The 23,002-nt window shown below is 46.1% G+C and overlaps 1 protein-coding gene across 1 annotated transcript in view; it reads right to left on the minus strand.

The window, feature by feature from the left end:
- ABCA12 (ATP binding cassette subfamily A member 12) overlaps positions 1-23,002 on the minus strand; it is a 90,410-nt gene that overhangs the window by 32,134 nt on the left and 35,274 nt on the right. Inside the window, exons 17-27 of the mRNA XM_078848028.1 lie at positions 21,852-21,921; positions 21,621-21,755; positions 20,221-20,376; positions 16,447-16,633; positions 13,919-14,137; positions 13,069-13,265; positions 11,885-12,045; positions 7,370-7,606; positions 5,323-5,452; positions 2,545-2,797; positions 1,035-1,121 (exon numbers count right to left, since the gene is read on the minus strand). Coding sequence (XP_078704154.1) covers positions 1,035-1,121; positions 2,545-2,797; positions 5,323-5,452; positions 7,370-7,606; positions 11,885-12,045; positions 13,069-13,265; positions 13,919-14,137; positions 16,447-16,633; positions 20,221-20,376; positions 21,621-21,755; positions 21,852-21,921 — 1,832 coding nt within the window. The remainder of the gene's footprint in view (positions 1-1,034; positions 1,122-2,544; positions 2,798-5,322; positions 5,453-7,369; positions 7,607-11,884; positions 12,046-13,068; positions 13,266-13,918; positions 14,138-16,446; positions 16,634-20,220; positions 20,377-21,620; positions 21,756-21,851; positions 21,922-23,002) is intronic.

Genomic DNA, 23,002 nt, shown 5'->3' on the forward strand with positions numbered 1-23,002 from the left:
GAGATTTTCTGTATACCGGCAAGCAGGTGACTTGTAATTGCACAATGGCAGAGTTCTAGTGAATGGACTGAAGATGACAGAGCACAGGTAACACATTGCAGAGACTGATGTTTCTCATGGTGCTTCTCGGGAGGTGCTGAGCATCCTTCAGCTCCTGCTGACTTCACTGGGGGCTCAGGTTGCTCAGCTCTGCTGATGTGGTGCTTGGCCTTGCTCCTTAGTGGTTCTTGCTAGATCTGTTTCTAGTGATTGCGCTGTGAGACTTCTAAGAAAGAGCCTGGTGAGGCTGCTTCAAATCCCGTAGAAAGCAGCCTAAGAAGCTAACATGAAGAGGACAAAATTATCTTACAAAAGAAACATAACCCCCCCTCTCAGGGGTGTTGCATTAATTGGATAGTCCTCTGATGGCTGACAAATTGTGTCTAGGCAGCCCAAATATTTCTCTGCACGGCAAACAATGTACGAAGTCACTCAGGAATTCTCAGCAGTTACTGCACCGACCCCCTGAAGATTTAGCAGTAAAATCCCAGGAAACCTCACCCTCTGCCCACTCAGCCAAAAGATACGAGACCCTTCAAGCTTGGATGTTTACCCGGCCTCCGGGGCTAGACTGTGATAGGCTTCCTTATGCTGAGTAGTACCCAAGATGTTCATTCTGGTCTATATTTACTACAGGGTAACCCTTACCACCTATGATGAGAACTTACTCATGTGAGTAAATTCAGTGAAGTCAGTGGACTACTCATGTAAGCGCTCACCATAGCGTGTGTGGGCTGCACAATCTAGTCCTCCGAGTTTAGACAAGTTTGATTTTCTTTGTAAATTTAAGGAGTTTTAAAATCAGATAGCTTCAAGAGGTGAGTCTATCTTTGGGAACTCTGGCAAGAGACGAAGCCTTTTTTGATGTGACTCCAGGGTATGAAAACTTTGCAGCTGATCAAAGGATGTTATTAATACCCAACAGCTATTAATTTTATGTCATTTCCTTTTTGCAGATTAGGAATTTAAAAGGAAGGAGATGAAGAACTACTTACGAATTGCTTTCATTCAAGCATGTGTTATCTGTTCCAGGGAAAGAAAGCATCGAAGCAACTAAAGCATCTGTGGTCTCATTAAAGTTCCTAAGATTTAACAAAGAAAGAGAGAAGTGTTCAAGATACTTGCAGTATGGACCCAGTAGTAAAAACCCATCCACTGCATGAAATAAGGATTGGAAATAAATTATTTTAGGCCCTGGTGCTGCAAAGTACTTAAGCACATGTGTAACTTTAAGGATAAGAGTAGTTCCACTGGCTTCCACAGGACTGCTCATATGCTTAAAGTTACATACATGCCTCAGTGTTTTGCTGAATTCAGGCCTAGGGGGTGGGAGGGGTCGCTATGGCGTATACGATTATGGCAGTTCTGAATTTCGTTCCAAATGAGAGCCATCTACTGTGGTTTCAGGTAATGTAGTTAGAACAGGTACATGTCAACATTCTCACCTCCATCAATTCCCCCCGTCTTCTGTGAAGCCAAAAAACTCTAGTCCGCTCAAAGAAGAGCCTCCCTCCAAATCCATCCATTTGGCAGTGTTTGCCTTAAACCACCCACCCTGTTAGCAGGAATAGGTCATGCTGGGAATGGAGGACGTGAGTTCTGCTGACTCACTGAGGCAGGTAGCTCTGCCTCCCCACCCCACCCAGATAGCAGTTGGCTAGAAGAAGAGGACATGAGCAGTGCTAAGGTAAGAACTCTAAGAGCAACAAGGCAGCGGGGAGAAGGCTTGAGCTGAATTTGGTATTCCTAACTGAAAGACCAGGTCTACTGGAGACAGCCAGGAAACTTCATTATTGAATTAGAAAGCTGCACATTACATTAATTTGGGTGAGGTTTTGGAGAAGTCAAGGGCTGGTTTTAAGCATAATTAAGTCTTTATGGTTAGGAAGATCCCCAGGCTTCAATAGGGAAGGGCTTACGTACTGAAATCAAACCTCAGGGGTGGGGTGGGAGAGGAGACATGACTAACCTTTGGGTAACTGAGAGGTTTGGTTAAGTGAGGCCTAGATAATGGAGCCTCTGCTTTTTTATGAAGATGGGAAGAGAGAGGCAGATGGGCCCACAACATGAGTTGGGAGCTAGAATTCAGTCCCAGACCTATAATCTAGTAGCCTGGAGCTGAAGGCCCAAGGGTTGGGAATAGGTACACCCCCTCTTCTTATTACAAAAAGGAAGTGAAATATATCCCTTTGGGCAAGATGGCTGCTGTCAGCAGTGGATTTCAATGACAAATACCATTAAAACCTTGGAGCACATACTTCCGAGTTAATTCCTAGGGAGAGATTTTAAGTTATTCAAGCTATTTTTTTAAGCTCTCAGATTGCTGGGTTTAGCAAAACTGTTCTCCCAGGCAGACAAGCTAGGAATATGACTTTATTATTACATGGTTTTCTGTGTAACACTTTTCCACTGGATTTGCTTAGTCACTCTCCTGACAGCACAATCTGCCATTTTATAAACAATCAGTAAAACAGGTTTAATAATAATGAAAAAAGAGAGATTTACCCAAAGAAATCTGCCTGCCCTGAGAAACCATACAGGGAGGGAGAAAGGTGGAGTTCTGGGTATTCAGCCACCTCAGTTCTCAATGTGCTGAGGCCCATGGCTACTGTCACAAAGATCACGGGTAGGATGCCCTGAGTAAAAAAGCCTTTCAAGTTCCGTCGGGTGTGGTGGAACCTCTTAATGAAAACGGCTGTTGTCCTCTTGAGCAGCAGTGGCAAACCGGTCACCTTTTTTGATCTAACCAGGACTTGGTCTGTGCATAATAAAGAGAACCCCACTTAGCACTTGTCATTGTCAAAACACTTCAGAGTTATGAATCAACCCCCCCGCAACACCTCTGTGAGGTATGTAAATATTACTGTTCCCATTTACAGATGGAGAGAATTGGAGCTGGGAGGCTAAATTATTTACCCAAGGCCAGAGCTGGGATTAGAACTCAGGCATTCCTAGATCAGGTCACTACATCACCCCTCTCTCTCACAGACGCCTGCCTATGTGCGAGAGGGAGTGAGCCTTTTACCTGTTTTAAATACTTATATGCTGCCCCCCTCCTTCTGTGCTATCTGCTCACCTCACAATCTTTAATGTATTTATCCTCACAGCACTCTTGTGAGGTAGGGAAGTGCTATTAGCCCTATTTTACAGTCAGAGAATTGAGGCACCGTGTGACTAAGACCAAGGTCCTCAAAAGTATTTAGGCACCTAACTTCTGTTCAAATCAGGATTTGGGCCAATGTAACTTGCCCAAGGTCACAGAGGAAAGCAATGCCACAGCACAGAACTGAACCCAGGTCTCCCAATTCACAGGGGGGTGCACTAACCACTGAATCATCCTTCCTCATTCCTTACCCTAGCGGCAAAACACAAATAGCTTACATGTACAACTGTAACTGGCATAGGAAACTTACAGCTGTTCATATTTGCAAGTTTGATGTTTTCATCATTTAATAAATAGCTTCTTAGACACACAAATCAATAATAAAACTTATCTGAAAATTGCAAATGAAGAAAAGGAACAAGGCATAGGAACTGCCATGTAAACTAATGGATAATTGCACAGAATACATAAAAAATGGAGACAAATGCTTGTACCAGATATTCTTCTCTATTTGGTCCATCAGAGTTTTCTTTGTCATGAATGAAATATTACCACATATATAATACAGGACCAAGCAAATAATGTTCAGTGCTCTCCTTTGGAAGGGACATAAAATCATAGAAATGCAGGGCTGGAATTGAGTTTATACTTAATCCTACATCATCTAGTCCAGCCCTTTGCACTACGGTAAGATTAAGGGCTTGTCTACACTTACATTTTATAGAGCTCTAACTTGCCGGCTCAGGGGTGTGAAAAAACACCCCCTTGAGCACAGCAAGTCTGAGTGCTTTAAAGGGCTAGTGTAGACAGGCTGGGAGCGTAATCCCCTCGTGGAGGTGGATTACGAGGAGCGCTGGGAGAGCTCTCTCCCAGCACCCGCGCACAACCACACTCGCACTTCAAAGTGCTGCTGCGGGAGCGTTCCAGTGTAGACATACCCTAAGTATACCTAGACCAGGTATCTGTCTAATCTTTTCTTAAAAACCTCCAGAATTCCACAGCCCCCTTATGTAACCCATTCCAGTGTATAACTATCCTTATAGTTAGAAAGTTTTTCCTAACAACTGGCATTCCGCAGAAGGGGCATAAGAACGGCCATACTGGGTCAGACCAATGGTTCATCTAGCTCAGTATCCTGTCCTCTGAAAGTGGCCAATGCCAGGTGCCCCAGAGGCAATGAACAGAACAGGAAATCATCAAGTGATCCATCTCCTGTTGCCCATTCCCAGCTTCTGGCATCCCCAAAATTATTTGGGCTGACTTTTTAGAGGTCTATGATGAATGCAGACCCTGAAGATAGACATGTTGCTTCCCCTCCCTTTAATCTACCCCTCTTTACTTACTTTGTGTATTAGGATGAAGCTGGTATTTTGGTATATTTGTTGTATTTGGAAAAATTAATAAAAAATTATAAATCCAAAAAAAAAAAGTTTTTTCTAATACCTAGCCTGTATCTCCTCAATTACTTCTCTATCTTACAGGGTCCATTTACAAGCAAAAAGATAGGTTTCTAATCTGCCAGCATGGTTATGACAGAAAGAAACTGAAACCAGCTCACTCTCCCCTAGCTGCGTTTGTGCTACACAAAATTAAAGGTCTTTCCAGGTAGTTTCTTTGAGGCTGGTCTAATTTTTATAAATAATCATCTGCATCCGTTACAGTGCTTACACTCAGATGCACATTTGCATCTTTACCGAGAGCTGTATTTGACTGGATTAAATAATAATAATAATACCCAGCTCTTATCTAGCACTTTTCATCAATGGAGCTCAAAGCATTTTTCAAAGGAGGTCAGTTTAATTGTCTCCATTTACATATGACAAGAGTGAGTCATAGGGTGGTGATGTAACTTACTCACGGTCACCCATCAGGCCAAGGACCAAACCAGGAATAGAACCTGGTTCTCTTGAATCCCAATCCTGTGTTCTAAGGAAGGACTTATTTATCAGAAGGTGAGTAAAAAAATATATTGAGAACATTTTTTGTGATTCAGACAATTAGAAACCAGTATTATTATAAAACTATTATGTACTGTACTTGTATTGGACAGATGATGATTGGTTGGCTGAAGTTTGGTCTGTATTTAACCAAAGAAAGGAGACAGTGTGTTCACTGCTGAGCCTAGCTGTCATTAATTACACTTGGTATAAATTGGGAATAAAATCACGTTAAATGAGTACCATCTCTTTCAGTGACGCTATCCGTGCTCAGAGACATCTCCTTGGTGTCCATTAGTCCACTGGCCTCTTGGGACAATCCAGGATCATGCTGTTTGTCTTTCTCCAGGTCTTTAGTCAGGTTAAGAAATACCTACAGGACAAGAAAACAAAAGAGAAGAATATTCCAAGTTACAATCATTCCCTAGCATAACAACAAAACAGAACAACCATTCAGCTTGTCTTCTTATCATCCAGTTGTGCCCCTGGCCTTCGTGAGACATTGTGAGATTCAGAGACACCCCTCTGAATTAAAGTCCCCTCCCTGCTGTCCTCCTTGCTCTGGGTGAGGTGTAAATTTGCTGCTTTTGATGGAGTGGCTTCCTCTCCACTGTGCACCCTATCAGCTACTTTGGCTAGTGAGTGAGTCTCCACCCACCCAGGTTCCCTCTCTGCCTGTTCACTTGCAGTGGGGCGTACTGAGCAAGAAGCCTTTGCTCACCCCACTGAGAGGGCCTTCCTTCACTGCGGAGTTATCCCGAGTTATCTACACTCGAGTGAGAGGCCATGCTGTGAAATAACACTCGAGTTGCTGTGTCTGCACTGACTTATGTGTGGCACTCTGACTTCTGGGGACACATCCCATGATTCTTAGTGCTGCTGTTACACTTTTTCCCAGTGAATTACAGAAGAACTTGTCTGGGCACATGGGGGGAATTGTGGAAAGGCACTGGAAGACTAACAGCACTCGCGTGGCAGTAGGCTGTATCTGCACGGCAGAATGGTTGTGTTGTCAACTGAAAAGTTGCGTTCCCTCAGGTTTTACCCTATACCCGCTTCAGTCTTGTCTTTACTAGGCAAAAATGGTGTGTTCTTGACTTGAGGTGAAATTGTAGTGAAGACTAGGCAATTTGTGACTTTCACACAAGTCAGCAAGTCGCATTAAGGATTACTGGGAAGCCTAGTTTTTAACTTGACCTGCTGACCCATGTGAAAACCACAAATTACTTTGTCCTTGCTAGGATTTTACCTCAAGTTAATTAACTTAAGAACACACCTTTTTGCCTACTGAAGACACAGCCTCTTGGTCCAGCCAAGTTAAAAGCACTCAAGTTAGGGGGTTTTGTGGGGATGGGCAACACCCATGTTAAGTCAAATTAACTTTGCAGTGAAGACAAGTCCAGGAGATCTGTTCAAGGGGGTAATGGTGGCCTTTTGCCCCCTTACTGCACTGCCAGGAAAGGGCTGTGATAACCTAGCCCTTAATATTTAAAATTTCTTTATGTTTCGCTGAATGCCTGTGTTTGGTGGGAGTTAATGATTCAGCAGTGGGAAATAAATCTTCTTCACAAGAAATGTCAGCAGATTCTCAACACTAGCCTCACAGTGACTTTGGCTAGGATAGAGAAAACACACTTTCTGGGGGTTAGAGTCCAACAGGTCAGACTGGGCACCTGGACCAATGCCTCTCCAGCAGCCCCTATCAGTTTCTGAAGAATTTACTCTTTCATCTGAAAACATTTATGTTAGTGAACTAAAGCTTCTGAATGGGAAACGATGCAGCACTTTCTCTGTGGGTTTGCAGACAGACAGACGGAGACAGTCATTCTGAGTGGCCTATATGGTGTTCACCCTGAAGCATAATGGACAACATACAAAATGTAGATATTATGAACTCTCTCATTCTGATTGTTTCAGCCGAAACACCCTGATTCATTGGGATTGCCAAAAGAAGTTAAGTAGCACAGCACCACTCCCGTTCCCCCCGGCCCATCATCTCTTTTTCCTGGGAAGATACTGAAAAACACTGAGCAAGGTGGGAATTTTTTGGTGAGCCAGAACATTCTCATTGCTGGACTTTAAAAAAAATAGAACTACAACAAAACACAAAACCCAGTGGGCGGGGGGGGAGGGGGGCACCAGCCGACTAACCTACCAAAAACCAACACCACACCATTCCCACCCAGTCGTGTCACTGGTTGGCCCCAAAGCAGAATTATAGATCTTTGGGAAAGTTAATCACAGACTCTCCATATCATTTAATTAAAACTAAAAGATTTTAAACTCATACCTCTTCCACGGTGCTGTCTGAAATGCCATAGCAGCCAATGTGGAGATCACTCAAGCCAGTATCTAGAGCCCTCAGGAGAGACTGATACGCTCCAGAGACTCTGGAGTTGAATGGTGGAAGCACATACACAAGCTCTCCACCAACATCTTCCTTGAGATAAGCTTCTGGGAGGTGTGACTGGATCAGGGAGGTCACTGCTGAGGTGTTGTACTCCTCTGCCAGGTTCTGGTTTGGACACTAGGAAAAGAAGATGTTTCTTGATGATCAAATATCAGTCAGGGGTGCCAGCCTCCTAACCCACGACTTTATCTGCGAGTGTTATGTGAACCGTCTTCAAGACACGAGATTCCAATTTTATCAAAGGCAGATGAAATGGTCTTACAGCTGAGGCACTGGACTGGGCTGCAGGAGATCTGGGTTCAAGGCCTAGCTCTGCCATAGACTTGATTGACCTTGGGCAAGTCACTTAGAGTATGTCTCCACTTCAGCTGAGAGTGAGCTGCCCAGCCTGGGTAGACAGACAAGCACGAGCATGCTCAAAATAGCTGTGTGTATGATAGGTTTCAGAGGGGTAGTCGTGTTAGTCTGTAACAGCAAAAACAACGAGGAGTCCTTGTGGCACCTTAGAGATTAACAGATTTATCTGGGCATAAGCTTTCGTGGGCTAAAACCCACTTCATGCATGGATTGAAAAAACGTATGCAGGTATAAATATACAGCACATGAAAAGATGGGAGTTGCCTTACCAAATGGGGGGTCAGTGCTGATGAGGCCAACTCAATTAGGGTGGATGTGGTCCATTCTCAACAGTTGACAAGAAGGGGTAAATATCAACAGAGGGAAAATTACTTTTTGTAGTTCTAATGAGGCCAATTCAATCATGGTGGATGTGGCCCATTCCCTTCTTATCAACTGTTGGGAATGGGCCACATCCACCCTAATTGAATTGGCCTCTTTAACACTGAGCGCCAACTGTAAGGCAACTCCCATCTTTTCATGTGCTATATATTTATACCTGCCTACATTTTTTCACTCCATGCATCTGATGAAGTGGGTTCTAGCCCACGAAAACTTATAGAATAACAGGGTTGGAAGGGACCTCAGGAGGTCATCTAGTCCAACTCCTTGCTCAAAGCAGGACCAATCCCCAATTTTTTTTTGCCCCAGATCCCTAAATGGCCCCCTTAAGGATTGAACTCACAACCCTAGCAGGCCAATGCTCAAACCACTGAGCTATCCCTCCCCTGAAATAAATTTGTTGGTCTCTAAGGTGCCACAAGGACTCCTTGTTGTTTGTGTGTGTACGAAGCAGCTCCAGCAGAGACTCAGGCTAGCCACCTGAGCTCTAACTCACCCGGCCCCTTGTGTCTCTGCCAAAGCTGCAATGTTCACACAGCTATTTTCAGCCTGCTTGTGCTAGTCTGTGTACCCAGGCTGGGCGGCTCGCTCCCCGCTGCAGTGTAGACATACCTTTAGACCCAGATCTTCAAAAGTAGGTAGGCACTTAATTCCCATTGATTTAAATTGGAGTTCTGCACCTATATCCCTCTGAGGAGCTGAGCCTTACGCTTTCTGTGTCTCATTTCCCACCTGTAAAATGGAGCTAATACTGCTCACTTTGTCTCTCTTATTTATTTAGACTGTGACCTCTTTGGGGCACGGAGTGGCTCTCACTAAGTGTCTGCAAAGCACCCTACCTGGCAGGGCTTCTGATGATACCATAGTATCAATAGCAGATTTCTTCTTCTGTGAAGTGGCAGAACACTCGGCTCCAGGGACGACATTTCCCATGGACTCTCTCCCAACTGCTGAATTTACATTCGACAGGCAGCTTTGCCTTTAACCTCCCATGATATCCTATTCCTCTTTTCGAATGGAGGACGTCTGTGTTTCAGCTTTCAGGGGGGCAAAGAGGGTGGGTCAATGGCCTAGTTAGAGAACTCTCTGCTCTAAGGCAAATTCAAGGCCTCTGCCCCTTGTTAGTCTCTTCCTCCCTGAGCTGGCCCAGCACTCAGCCCCTGGGCCATGGGGGGTTTAGCTGGTCCAGTATCATTTATAAATAGCAGCAGGGTTGACAGCCAGCTCTCTCTGTGGATGGTATGGCTTACTCTGGTAAACCATCATAGACCGCAACACAGGCGCAGAGCGTGGAGTGAGGAGACTGAAGGTCTCATTGTCAGAAGGAACACAGAACCTCTGTAAGACTTTACTCCTGGGGGAATTCTGCACCACTGCACATGCACAGAATTTATGTCCCGTATAGATTTCTTTGCTTCCCCCACAGAAAAATGACTTCCTAACAGGGACGCAAAGCAAAGCACCAAGAGCAGTCATGCAACCCTCCCCAGCAGTATGTTTTGCGGGCCTAGGGCAGCCAGCAGAGAGGTAAATCACTGTGGGGCAGGAGGAGGGACTGACGAAGGACCTGGCTGATGGCTCCTACCCTGCGGGCTCAGCTGCTAGTCCCGGCTGGGCTGTGGAGGATGGGACTTCCTCTTCCCTTGCACAGCATCTGGGGCTGGGTCAGATCTACCACCAGATTTCTCCCCCAGCTGAAGGGAGCTCTGCAAACTCCCCCTCAGCCCCCCCCCCCCCCCCCCGCTTCCTGCACCCATCACTCCTCCGCTGCAGGAGGAGGGATTCCTGTACAGGGAGCTGCTCCCCCATTCGCCCAACCCCTATGCATCCTGACCCCCTCATACCCAGACCCGCCTGCCAAGCCTCACCCCCGCACTCAGAACCCCCCCCAATAAACCCCACTCCCTCTGCACCTGGACCACCCAGACAAGCCATCTGCACACAGATCCCCACCCTACCGAGCCTGAACCAGCTGCATCTGGACCCCCCACTGAGCCTCCCACACCCATACCCCCTCTGCTGGGCTCTATTCCACCCGCATCCAGACACCCTTCCCCCACTGAGCCCCAACCACCCTCACCGGGACACCCCTGCAGAGTCCCATTACCACTGCATCCAGAACCCCCCACCAAGTCCCTGTGCATCCAGATCCCCCCTGCACCTGGATCCCCCACTGAGCCACCCGCACCCAGATTGCCCCACACAGAACCCTCTCAACCCACACCTGGATCCCCCCACACTAAGCCCCTCCACACTTGGATCCTGCCTTGCTGAGCTTGCCTGGTGCACCTGGCACAGAGGGGCAGGGCTCTGGGGTGTTTCTGGGGTAACCCCAGTCCTTGAGCTGTGTCAGGGTTGGGTGCAGTCTCACCGCTGAGTCCATGTCCCGTGGGCATTGCACAATGATCTCCCACCTCTGTGCAGCCAGTGATACCCAATGCTATGCTGGAGTCTCCACATTTATTTGACAATTAAAATTTGCAAAAATTTAAAATATTGTGTGCAGAATTTTTATTTTTCTGGGGCAGAATTTTTAATTTTTGGCACAGAATGCCCTCAGGAGTAATAAGAGCAGCTACTTGGTAATCAGAAGTGGAGATGCCATGGCCAAGGAAATCCCCCACCCCCATCCACTGGGAAATTTCTCTATTTTCTGGTTACATCCCACTATTTTGTTTCTTGTCCCCTAGCACATCAGACTAAAACCTTGCACACAAAGGCCCCCTTTCAGAAAAGCACTTCAAGCACGTGCCTAACTTTAAGCAAGTGCTTAAGCCCCATTGGCCGAGGCTGAGATTTTCAAAAGCATCAAGAAGGATCAGGGCCACAACTCCCATTGATTTTGAATGTGGGACCTTCATCTGCTTAATCTCTTTCAAGCTTACTTTATGGATAAGCATGACTGCAAGCTAAGAAAGCTGAGAAACACTGGGCCAAGATTCCCAGAGGCTTTCCCTGCTTTAGACAGCGAGGAGGAGAGAAGACTCACCCTTCCCCTAAATTCCCCTTTTGACTCAGCTTCCTGTTCCTTTTGTACCCCACCTGAGCAGCCATGTGACTGGAAGGCATCCATAAATAGGGTGACCAGACAGCAACTGTGGAAAAACGGAACGGGGGTGGGGGTGTAATAGGTGCCTATATAAGAAAAAGTCCCAAAAAACAGGACTGTCCCTTTAAAAACAGGACATCTGGTCACCCTACCCATAAACCCTTTATCTTTTCCCAGTGTGATTAAGTGCTGAATCAGGACTCAAGGTTTCATTTTGATTCACTCCACCACTTATGGCATGTCTGGGGAAACTCAGACTGGCCACTATAGCTATTCCAGAATAATTCCCCAAGTGGGAACTCTTCTGAAATAAAAGTGACTTTATTCTGGACTAATATCATTTTTAATCTGGAAAAAGGGTCCATACATGAGAATTATTCCAGAATAGCTATTCTGGTCAATTTCCACCATGTAGATAACACCTTCTACCAACCTTTCCACAGTGTGCTTGATTTTCATGGGATGCCGTTATTTGCCTCTCTCTTCTCAATTCTGTTTACGATGGAACTCAGGCCCCTTGAAGGTATTTCAAATTGGGCAACCAAAACCACTCGTTATTTCTGAAAATTTCAGCCTAAACCTCTTCAGTTCCCAACACAGTTACAAACCTTCTTCTTAGTGAGAGTCAGGTGGTATCCATCACCGAACGTTTCTTTGAGGTAGAATGGAGACCCACAGCATTTGAGTCCTCCATGTTCCAGGAACGCAATTCGATCACTCAAAACTTCCGCTTCATCCAAGTGATGGGTAGAGAGAATAATTGTTCGGCCTGGAAAATGCATATGAAAACAAAACAAAAGACACATGATAGAATAAATGGAGATTTTGAAATATGTGGTACAGGCAAAAGACAGTCAAATGAGGGCTACAGACAGTGCATTGAATATCATATGTACATGTCTAGAATTAATAGTGGAGTTGATTAAGAGGCAATATTAGGAAGAAACTGAAAGCTCCCCTAAGCACTATGGCAGAGTTAATTTTTCAAAGTGAATTTAGCGGAAGATAACAGGAGCCCATCGAGGGTCTCAAAAGACCCTATTCCCCATAAAGCCCAGCTCTTTGTGGTCTCCATATCTCATAGTCCATGGAGGTTTTTAGAGAGGCAGAAAAAGGTGGTACCAATGGATCTTCCACCAGCTATAGATCCAGAGGTGCTTGGGCTATGGAGCTTCATCCATCCCTGTGGCTGGAGTAATGCCCAGGGAGCAGTCCTGCTGCTACTTCATAGCCCAGGGAGAAGGATTCTGGCCTGGTTGAACCATTCAGCCCTCAGACTAGTCACTTGGGTGCTAGTACAAGATCGGGCATGAATCATGTGGACTGTCAGTCAGGCCCCTTTCATGAAATTGTTACAATAATTAAGACTTCGAGAAAACTGCTCCCTCCTTGATAAATGTATTATAATTCTTCTGGAAATATTTTTCAAGGACTGGGGACCTGGTCCAAAACCCACTGAACACTCTAATTCACTTAAATGAGCTTTGGATCAGAGCCTGGATGAGGGACACAATTGCTTGGCCAAGCCTGTCCGTACCCATTCTTGAACATCCAACCATTTTCCAACCAACCCTAATCCTGCCATTAGCAGCAAGGGCAACTTTTACCTGCCAGGGCCCCCATTTCTAACTGTGGCTACTGCTGCTGGATTTTCATGTGTAAGAATCTTGGGTAATGTTTTCAAAAGCAACAAAGGACCCTAAGCCCCATTTTCAAAAGTGATGTAGCCACTTAGGAGCTTAAATCACTTGGGTGCATTTAAAAAATGCTACCCCGAGTATCTTTGCAGTACCTTTTTTATTTTTCGATATAATCTCCCAAATACTCCTCCGAGAGCATGGGTCCACACCAGTGGTTGGTTCATCCAAGATCACGACCCTTGATCCACCAAGGAGAGCTATCGATATAGACAGCTTTCTTTTCATCCCTCCCGACAGGGAGCCAGTTAGTTTGTGACGATGGCTGTACAAGCCAGTATCCTTCAGAGTCCTTCAAAACGCAAAAAAGCCCCCAAAGGCTGCAGTTCAGTTATTTAGCAAAAGGAAGGGAATCTGAATGCATCAAGCAACATTAACACAAATGAAAAACTGCTCAGGCATGAACTGCCACGCAGAATTGTCATAATGCAGCACGATAGTTTAACATGTAGCTCAGACACAGGGGGGGTGTTTTTTAGGATGCTTCAAAAATTCCATCTGACATGTCAAGGTTAAGGGCAGGATCTTGCGGCTGGAGAACACAAAGTGCCAGATTCACTGGTAGGTTCCTGGTCTTTGCACGTTTTGGTGACACAAAGCAGCTCTAATCCCATTTTAGCTGGCTCGTTGGAGCTCTGTCTCTGGAGTGGTGCAAAGTACCTGGAACCATACTGGGGAATCTCATCAAGAAGAATATCTACAGCTGATTGTAAGTTCCTTGGGACAGGGTCCATGTTTTCCTAGCTCCAAAGATTTTAGGCCAAAAGGGATACTATAGTAACCTAGCCTGACCTCCTGCTTAACACCGGCTGTAGAATTTTACCCAGTGATTCCTGCATTGAGTCCAACCACTTGTGGTGACTATTACAGCCATACTCTGCATTAACATGCGAGAACACTGTAGGTGACACATGCTGAGGGAGTGTGGCATCCGCATTATCAGACCTTTTCACTTCCTCATCCAGCTCCTGCTCACTCCAGTGCGGGACTTTGATGTAGCCATAGAGCAGCAAATGTTCCTTGGCAGTGAGGCAACTAAATAGCACGTTGTGCTGCATGCAGACACCCATGTTCTTCCTGATGAGGTCCTGATCGGTTCTGATATCCTTGCCATAAACAAATATCGTGCCTGATGATGCAGGAAACAGCCCTGTCAAAATAGATCTGGGAGAAAAAAGAAAATGGCGTAAACAAATGCGGAGATTCTCTTCCCCAGGGGCTCGCTGAGCGCCTAGCAGAATTCCCCTAGCGGGACTCCTAATATAACTCTCCTTGATTTAGTGCAAGGCAGCCACATTCCAGCTGCCAAGGGGAAGTCCCAGACAGCTCTGGGGGCCTACAGCATGAGGAAAGACTGGACTGACCTGTGCAGCCAGGTAAAGAGAAAGGGAGCAAGAGGTATCCCCACTTCACCTTTTTATCCCTCCCCTGTTGCCATTCACAAAGGCTCCACATCATGGCAACGCTCCTTTCCGCCAATGAGGACAAGACAGTTCCCTTCAGAGCCTGTCAGCTCTGTGTCTTTGCTGGGGAGCCCATAAGAGGGTTATTCTATAACAGCAACACGCTCAGGGTCTGATGGCCCAGAGTCAAGGGGCCAAAGCTCAGGTTCTGAACTCAGATCCTCTTTGTGGAAGCACATTGCTCTGCCATCAGGCTACCGGGCTTACCCCACACTTAGATAAATATGGACCCCTGAGCTGCTGTTTAGTTACTGAAAAACCACATTGTGAAGATCACTCTAAATTTTAGAGAGTTTTAGCTGCACTATCTAGTGACCTCCAAATTGCTGGTAACCACATTGGCTTTGAAAGTGAGAGTTCACTGAGTTCACTGCCATTCTTAGCAAGAAAAAGAGCAAATCGTAGACTTCCAGACAAAATACCTACAGTGAGCACCTCATGTAGTTCAGGTCTCCATCCAGTAGGTTAGTTCAGGCAAATAATTACCTACCCAGTAATACCCAGTGGAACTGAGGAAAGTACTTTCTCCCCAGAATGACTACTAATGCAATATAGGTCGCTTTCAGAGACTTCCTGTAGGGTTTAAAAGGAGAAGCTATTTCTCAAGCTGCCCCTTGGCCTTTCCAGCTGCTGCTAAGCCCTGAGCAAGAGCTCTTCATTCCCTTGGGACTCCAAACCCTCCCTTAATTGCATTTAAAAAAGGAAAAGAAAGGAACCTGTGACCCCTGCTCATCCCCGTCAGAATTTGCCCGAGCTCTCAAGTTCCAGAAAGTCACTATGATTATTCTCACACTATCTCTCTCTGTGATCTCCTTGGTGGATACAGGATGAATTAGTAATCCAGAGTCATAAGGTGTGTCTGCCTTTGTGGGTCCAGTCCTCCTAGGGATCTCTTTACTTATCAGCTTAATGTACTGTCCGGGTAACGCCTACATGTTCGTCATTCCTGGGCCTTTCAGTTGTTGCAAGGTTTGGTATGCTGTGCCTATCGCTCTAATGCTGGGGTGCTGTGGAAGGGAAGGAGGGCCTTGTGTTAAGTCTGCAGCATAGGACTCCAGAGAGGTGGGCTTACAATGGAGAACTCTGGGTTTCATACTCTCTAACCTAGGCACCTGTGTGACTGATGGAGCTGCTCCTGGAACAGTCATTCCCCAGCCTAGTGCACCACAGAGGACATGTTTGGGGAGCTAGGATGGATGTCAATTGTGGGGTGGAGTTCCATTGTGCTACATTGCTCTTGTTGTGATGTAGGGTTCCTTAGGCTGCTCTAACTCCTGCTGCTTTTACGCATGCCTGGATTCTCCACAGACCAGTTCACAGCGCCGGAGGTGTAAACAGCTCCTGGGGAGCTCATCATCCCACCCTAGTGCTGAGCACAGCTTGGACGCAGGGGAAATCCAGTCCTACAGGTCTGTTCTAAGATTCATTATTTTAAAATCCTAATAATGAAAACATGCAAACCTGGCAGAACTGAAAGGCCAAAATAGATTAACCCATTGCTCTTCCCAGCCCAGCAGACTCATTTGCTTTTCATTTAAATACGCAGCCATTAAGCTTCTTCCCAATACTGCTGCAGCCTGGGATATGAGCCAATCAACCGCTGCTTTTGGGAGCAAGTTGCCATGGGCACCAAAGTGCCATGGAACTTGCAGTCACTGCTGTGCTATATAATATTATAGGAATTCCATTAGATTAGGACGCACCCAATGACTATTATGGCTTTTAATTCTGTTTCCTCGATATCAGGAGAGATCACTTTCCCCTGTTAAAATGCTCTAAACCAGTACGGTCAGACTCCAAAGTAGAAAAACACCCTTATCTATCACAGGGGGGATGGACAAGGGGCAAGGTACACCATGTACGATAATTACAAAAAGACCAAATCAAAGAAGACATCTTATCCAGACCTTATAACACTGAGAACTCCCATTTGTTCTTTCACTCATCCCCACTCGCAACACAGACCCATTTGACGCAGCGTCTAATAACCACTCTTCAAGAGAGACATACATTGTCGTTGTTTTTCCAGCTCCATTGTGCCCCAGCAAGGAGGTGATGTTTTCTTCATAGAAGTTCAGGCTGAGGTTCTCAACGGCAGCTTTGGAGCCATAGGTCTTTGTTATTCCATGAAGAGAGACTCCCACGGTGAGGTTGGGGGGTTCAGGCTCGAGGTTAGGAGGAAGGGCACTTTTGACATCTAAAAAAAGAACCAGAAGAGATAACTTATGACTTTATATATGTGGCTATGGACCTTTTTATCGAGAAAAGGTATAGGGCTTTTTATAAAGAACAGTAAAGAGAAATACATTCTTGTCAGCTGAAAACTTGGGAACATTCCCTGGTATTTGCATCATTTTTGAACTTTCCAATATTTCTCCCTCTAACTTCCTACAGCTTCAAACTTCCATGATTGTATGTGGTGCTGTAGATGTGTTGGTCCTATCACCCCACACTGGAACCCATACAGGGTATCATTGAACAATTACAACCCCTACTCGATGGGGACTACATCTTAAAAGACATCTTTCCCGAAGCCCCTCTTCTGGCCTTCAAACAACCTTCAGCCTCTCCAGACTCATCATCAGAAGCAAGCTTCCCAGAGACCAGCACACAGCAACTCAAAGCAGCACCAGACCCTGCCAGAACAACAGATGCCAAACCTGCAGACATAGCTCCACTGCTATGATGATCAATACCCTCCCGCAACAAACCTTTCAAGGTCCATGGGTCCTACACATGCCTATCGCCACATATGATGTACCTCATCCAGTGCACTAAATGTCCCACTACCAACGATGTGGGTGAAACCAGACAATCACTGCACTCTCCAATGAACTCTCACAGGAAAATGAGAAAAGAAAAAACACCCTGTCACCTGGGCTGAACATTTCTCACAAAACTATCACTCTATATCGGACCTCTCAGTCCTCGTCCTCAAAGGAAACCTGCACAGCACCTTCAAAGGACGAGCCTGGGAGCTTACATTCATTACTCTGCTAGACACTAAAAATCACGGGCTGAACAGAGGCACTAGTGGATTTATGGCTTATTACAGCAATCTACAATCCACACAACCGCCCCTCCCCAACCTCCCGACAAGCTGCCTTTTCCTCACACCCTTTCCTTTCCTCCCTGTGACTGGAGGGTTGTCAATTGGCCGTTTCACCTTGAATGGCCCCTGGAAATGTGTGTGAACTACTTATGTTAAATAATCTGTTCCATCTTGTGTTTAGCTGTGACACTCGGAGTACATTTCCCAGACCCGATGAAGAGCTCTGTGTAGCTCGAAAGCTTGTCTCTCTCACCACCAGAAGTTGTTCCAATAAAAGATCTTACCTCCTCTACCTTGTCTCTCTACAGCTTATAACAACACATACCAGTAAAAATTAATCAGTTTATAAGTGGCCCCATGCCCATGCCACCTAACGCAAATAATGCTCAATAAATACACAACTGTCTGAGGAGGGAGGGTGTGTCGAGCGGCAGGGTACTTAACTGGGAGTCAAGACACCCGGGGCGGCACATTTGTATAATTTTTGGTGGTGCCCAGAATAGGTCTAAGTACCTAAAAGAAAAAAGAAGGGTCCGAGGTGGAAAGGCAGGGTCAGGGTCAGCCTGCCCTGGCCCTAGAAGGGGGTCACTAGGACCCTGCGGCAGCAGTTGATGCCCGGAGCCAGCACAGCAGAGCACAGGGTGGAGCTGCAGGGGGCAACCACCAGCTTGAGACAGGGATGCTCCGGGGTCCAGGGGAGGCGCCCGGGGCAGCAAGTGGGGTCCGGGAGACACTTGGAGGAGATGCGTGGGGGCAGCAGGTGGGGCTGGGAGAGAGACCTGGCCCCAAACATTGGTGGAGCTGGGCCCCTGGGCCCTGAATATTGCTGGAGCCTGGGCACCATGGGCCCATGTAACTCGCCGCCCCTGCCTGGGCTCTATTCATGGTTTGATGACTGACCTGTCCATGACCTTGCTCAAGACACTTCCACTACTTCTCTCCCCCCGCCCACCTCCCTTTGTCTGTCTTGTCTGTTTTGTCTGTTTGAAGGGTGAGCTCCTTCGGACCAGGACTGTCTCTCATTAGGCCTCGCTGGGGGTGGGGGAGCAATCGTGGTTGGGGCCTCTAGGCACTTTTTTGTAAAAATTAATTATTATCATTAGTAGTAATAATGATGCTAATTTAACTGTCTGCATTGTACTCTCATTATTTTAGCTGCTGCTATTCCTGTTCATATTATAAAAAGCCATTATTTGAAATAATAAGCACTTTATGAACACGAGAAGCATTATATAAGAACGAAGCGTTTAACCCGTCTTCACTAATCAATCAGTTTGTTCAACACCCCTATCAGGAAGGTAGGGAAGGGTTACAGTGCTAAACACATTGTACAAACAAGGAAACTGAGGCTCTCTCTAAACTAGCACTCTTATTGGTAAAACTTTTGTCGGTCGGGGGTGTGAAAAAAACACCCCCAGGCAACGTAATTTTCACCGACAGGCGCACCGGTGTGTACAGAGCTGTGTCGGTGGGAGACGCTTTCCCACCGACATAGCTACCGCCGCTCATTGGGGGTGGTTTAATTCAATTATATATTAAATTAATGAAGCTCTCTCCCATTGGCACAGAGCGGCTACATGGGAAACCATACAGTGGCACAGCTGCAGCGATAGAGCTGCGCTGTTGTAAGGCTTCCAGTGTAGACACAGCCTCACAAAGAGCTGAAGTGACTTGCCCTAGGCCCCAGAGGGAGTAAAAGCGAGGACTAAAACTCAGCAGATCCTGGCTCTGTGCTCAGATGCTTCTGAAGAAGACAAACTAAAGAAATTTATGTTACAAACTGATTAAAAAGAAACAGACATGGAATTATGTCCTGCCATCCTTAATCCCTTGCCACTTGTCTGAGATAACGCCTTAGGTCCTGATCCTGAAAACACTTGCTACAAAGCATAGTGAGAATAGTCTAACTGGTTTTCATATGATTTCTCAAGGCAGTAAGCACTAGGCTTGATAGCAGTTGTGGGATTGGATCCATCACTCCCTGACGTCAATGTAAGGGGTTTTTTGTTAAGCTTGTAGTTAACTAAATAATATTAGCTCAGCTTTCCAGAATTGAAGGTATTCCCTAAAACACGCATAGGGCATGCTAAAAATACCAAGCAAACCGTGACAGGTTGCAGAATAGCAGCCATGTTAGTCTGTATTCGCAAAAAGAAAGGGAAGACTTGTAGCACCTTAGAGACTAATCAATTTATTTGAGCATAAGCTTTCGTGAGCATCCAATGAAGTGAGCTGTAGCTCACGAAAGCTTACGCTCAAATAAATTCGTTAGCCTCTATGGTGCCACAAGTACTCCCTTTCTTCAAGCAAACCATATTTATGTACCTTAGGTAAACCTAGCAAGCTTTTAAATACAGGCATCCCTTTTGTCAAAGGCAAACCTGCATTTGCATGCCCAAACTAGGTAACTGCACCCTTCTAAGATTGCATGGGCCAGTGTCAAGTTTGCACATAGACATGGCAGAGCGGGTGTACTTAACCCGGTCATTCTGGTTTTAGATAAGGAAAGGTTTCAGAGTTATCCCTTACATTTAACAACTGGGCTACCACTGCAACCAGCAATCTCTCCAGTACAGGAATGGACTTGTTAAGTATTTAACAAGTCCATTCCTGTACTGTCCATTCCTCTGGACAAACATTGCCTACACACGACATGGCGCCCCCGTTGTAAACTTAGCTTCATATAGCGCTTGCCGGGGTTACCATCATTAACAATTCTAGTAGGCACGTACACATCTTACTGGCGAATGCAGCCTCTTTTCTGAGCAAGAGTTTGGTGAAGAGGAGTCCGCATCTCTTCTCATTCCATAATGGTCTGTCACCGTAGCTTTCGGCCCAGTAGGAGGGAAGCAATGGGAAATACCATGGGGCAGCCATGCCATATTTTCCTGCAACCATAAACAAAAGGAAAAAGGAGGAAAGAAGCAAATTGAAGTGTATGCTCGTTGACATCTTACAGAAAGTACTGGCTGCGACTGCGCACTGGTGAATAGCAAAGATAAAGTCCAGAGGAGTTTATCCTCGCCTTGATGCCCACGTGTACGATTGGTAACTCCTGTATAGGATTTTTCTCCGCTTGCATAGTAGGAAGTATTGTGTAATATATTATCCTGAGTAATTTCATAGTCAGATGGAAGGAGCACTTTACTTTTCTTCCCAGGCCCACTGTAGGTGTCTGTACACTGATAGACCATTTCACCAGCCAGGGAAGGGAAACAAACACCACATCCAAGTCCTTTAAAGCCCCTTGCCTCAGGGCATGAGTTATTGTGTGAAATGAAAGGAGCCGTAGGACACAAAATAAAACAACTCCACTGACAAACATCGGCACCGACTTCTGTTCCCACTGGTGGGTGCTTGATCCCCCTCTGCCCCCACCCCTGCCCCCATTCCAACCCCTTCCCCAAAGTCCCTGCCCCAACTCTGCCCCCTCCCTGCCCCTATTCCGACTCCTTCCCCAATCCCTGCCCCGGCCTCACCTCTTCCCTGTCTCCTCCCCTGAGCGCGCCATGTTCCCGCTCCTTCCCTCCCTCCCCACCCCCGGAGCAGCCAAACAGCTGTTTGGTAGCGGCCAGGGGGAAGCGCTGGGAGGTAGGTGGAGGAGCGGGGACATGGCATGCTCAAGGGAGGAGGGGGGGGGAGAGGAGCTTGGCTGCCAGTGGGTGCAGAGCACCCACTAATTTTTCCCCGTGAGTGCTCCAGCCCAAGAGCACCCACGGAGTCGGCTCCTATGCTGACAAATACTGGCTACATCCCCAAAGGCTTTTCCCTGGCTTCCATCAGCCAGGGGAAAAGATACGCAGCCTTTCCCAGCACAGCTTCTTATATAGCCCACCTAGCCATGTGACCGGCAGGGACCCCCTAACCCTTTCTGGGCTGCTGCGTCACCCTGTCACAGTTTCATTACACCTCTCAGATACCCAGTCACAACTGGAACCCAGGGACACCCCCTAAGCTATTACTGTGTGTCACATACAATTAAAAAGCAAATCACGCCTCCTTGATCTACAAGTGGAGGGCGCTGCCGAGGACAGATCTACCCACTCCCATGAATTCTGGAATCCGCCAGGGCTGATTTATAATTTTCAAGGGAGACTGTGTGGCAGTCGCCTGTAATACTTGGCATTCTTACCTGGGAAAACATTCCTAATGTACCAGCCCAGAATGAAATAGATGAAAGAGTCTATCAGAATTAGCCAGCACATCCAGCCAAAAGAAGTATTGTCGCCAGACATGGGTGAGCTATACATATTGTCCCATTGCAGGCCTGTAGTAAAGATATAGAGAATATAGTGTGAAATATGTTGATGAAGTATCACCGTCATGAAGGAGTAAAACTTAGTTTCATATGTCCCCTACTTACCTATGCCCTGTTCCTCATAACGAGCAATGTACTGACTTGCATAACTGAATGCAGTTGGGGACAACAGGCTCTGTGGAACAAATTGGAAAACAAAATTACTGAAGAATTCACAAAAAAACCTTCACTGGGCCTGATCCAGTGGCCAGAGATGTGGCAGCAAATCTTTCCCCTGACTTCAGTGAGCACTGGATCAAACACATTATTGATAAAATTTTCAGTGGTGGTCTCTAAAAGTGCCCCTATGATTTTGCATATGCAGTTGCTTCTTTGTGCAAAAACATGCATTTGTACACAAAAATCAGACAGTTCAATATCTTACGCAAGCAGTATTCACAAAGAGAGGATTTTGGCCGATACAAAATTTTGAAAAATTGCAACTTTGCAAGTTAATCAGTCAGTCAGAATTACTTGAAGCACGGGGCAAAATTAATCCACTGAATTCTGTGGACTTATGTTTGCTCATGCAAGCAATGAATTTTGCTTTTGGGACCTAAACATCTATGATTCCAGAGAAAATTTTGTCTCCAGTCAGAGGTTTTTACTTATGAGACTAATACCTTGACTTTATACAGTCCAGGCAATGAGAAAGGTACTCCCGTATGCCAAAATGACACTAAGGCCCAGATCCTCAGGGGTATTTAGGCTCCCAATTTGAATTGAAAGCAGTGGACATTAGGAGCCTAAATGTATTTGAAGATTTGGGTGTAACTGCTTTACATTGTGGGATCCCAATGGAGTGCAGGATCTGAGGTTTCCATTGCAGGACAGAGATGCGTTAGCCAGTGAGATGTTTTGCCCCTCCTGCTAAATCCTTTTATTCCATATCTCAGTTCAGAAAGGAACTGATATCTGATCATCTTGTTTTTTCTCTTTTGGAGCAAGCATTACGTTATAATTCTTGAGGTCTGGTTTCATTGCTATGTAAAGGGGAATTTGAGGTTTGTGCAATCAACGAATTGGCAGCGCCAGGTGTAATGAAGTCAGCAACCTTCCCTTAAAGCGCTGACAGAATCCCTCATTTCTATCCATAACAGCCTTGCTAGTCTAGCTGTGGGTAGCTCTTGATCAGAACCTGGAGAATTCTACCTTGTGTCACGTTGTGCAGTGGCTTGGTGATGTCCCTAAGCAGAGTCTAGAATGAAGCCACTCAG

This window comes from Lepidochelys kempii, chromosome 11 (assembly GCF_965140285.1).
Source record: "Lepidochelys kempii isolate rLepKem1 chromosome 11, rLepKem1.hap1, whole genome shotgun sequence".
Lineage (NCBI taxonomy): Eukaryota > Metazoa > Chordata > Testudines > Cheloniidae > Lepidochelys > Lepidochelys kempii.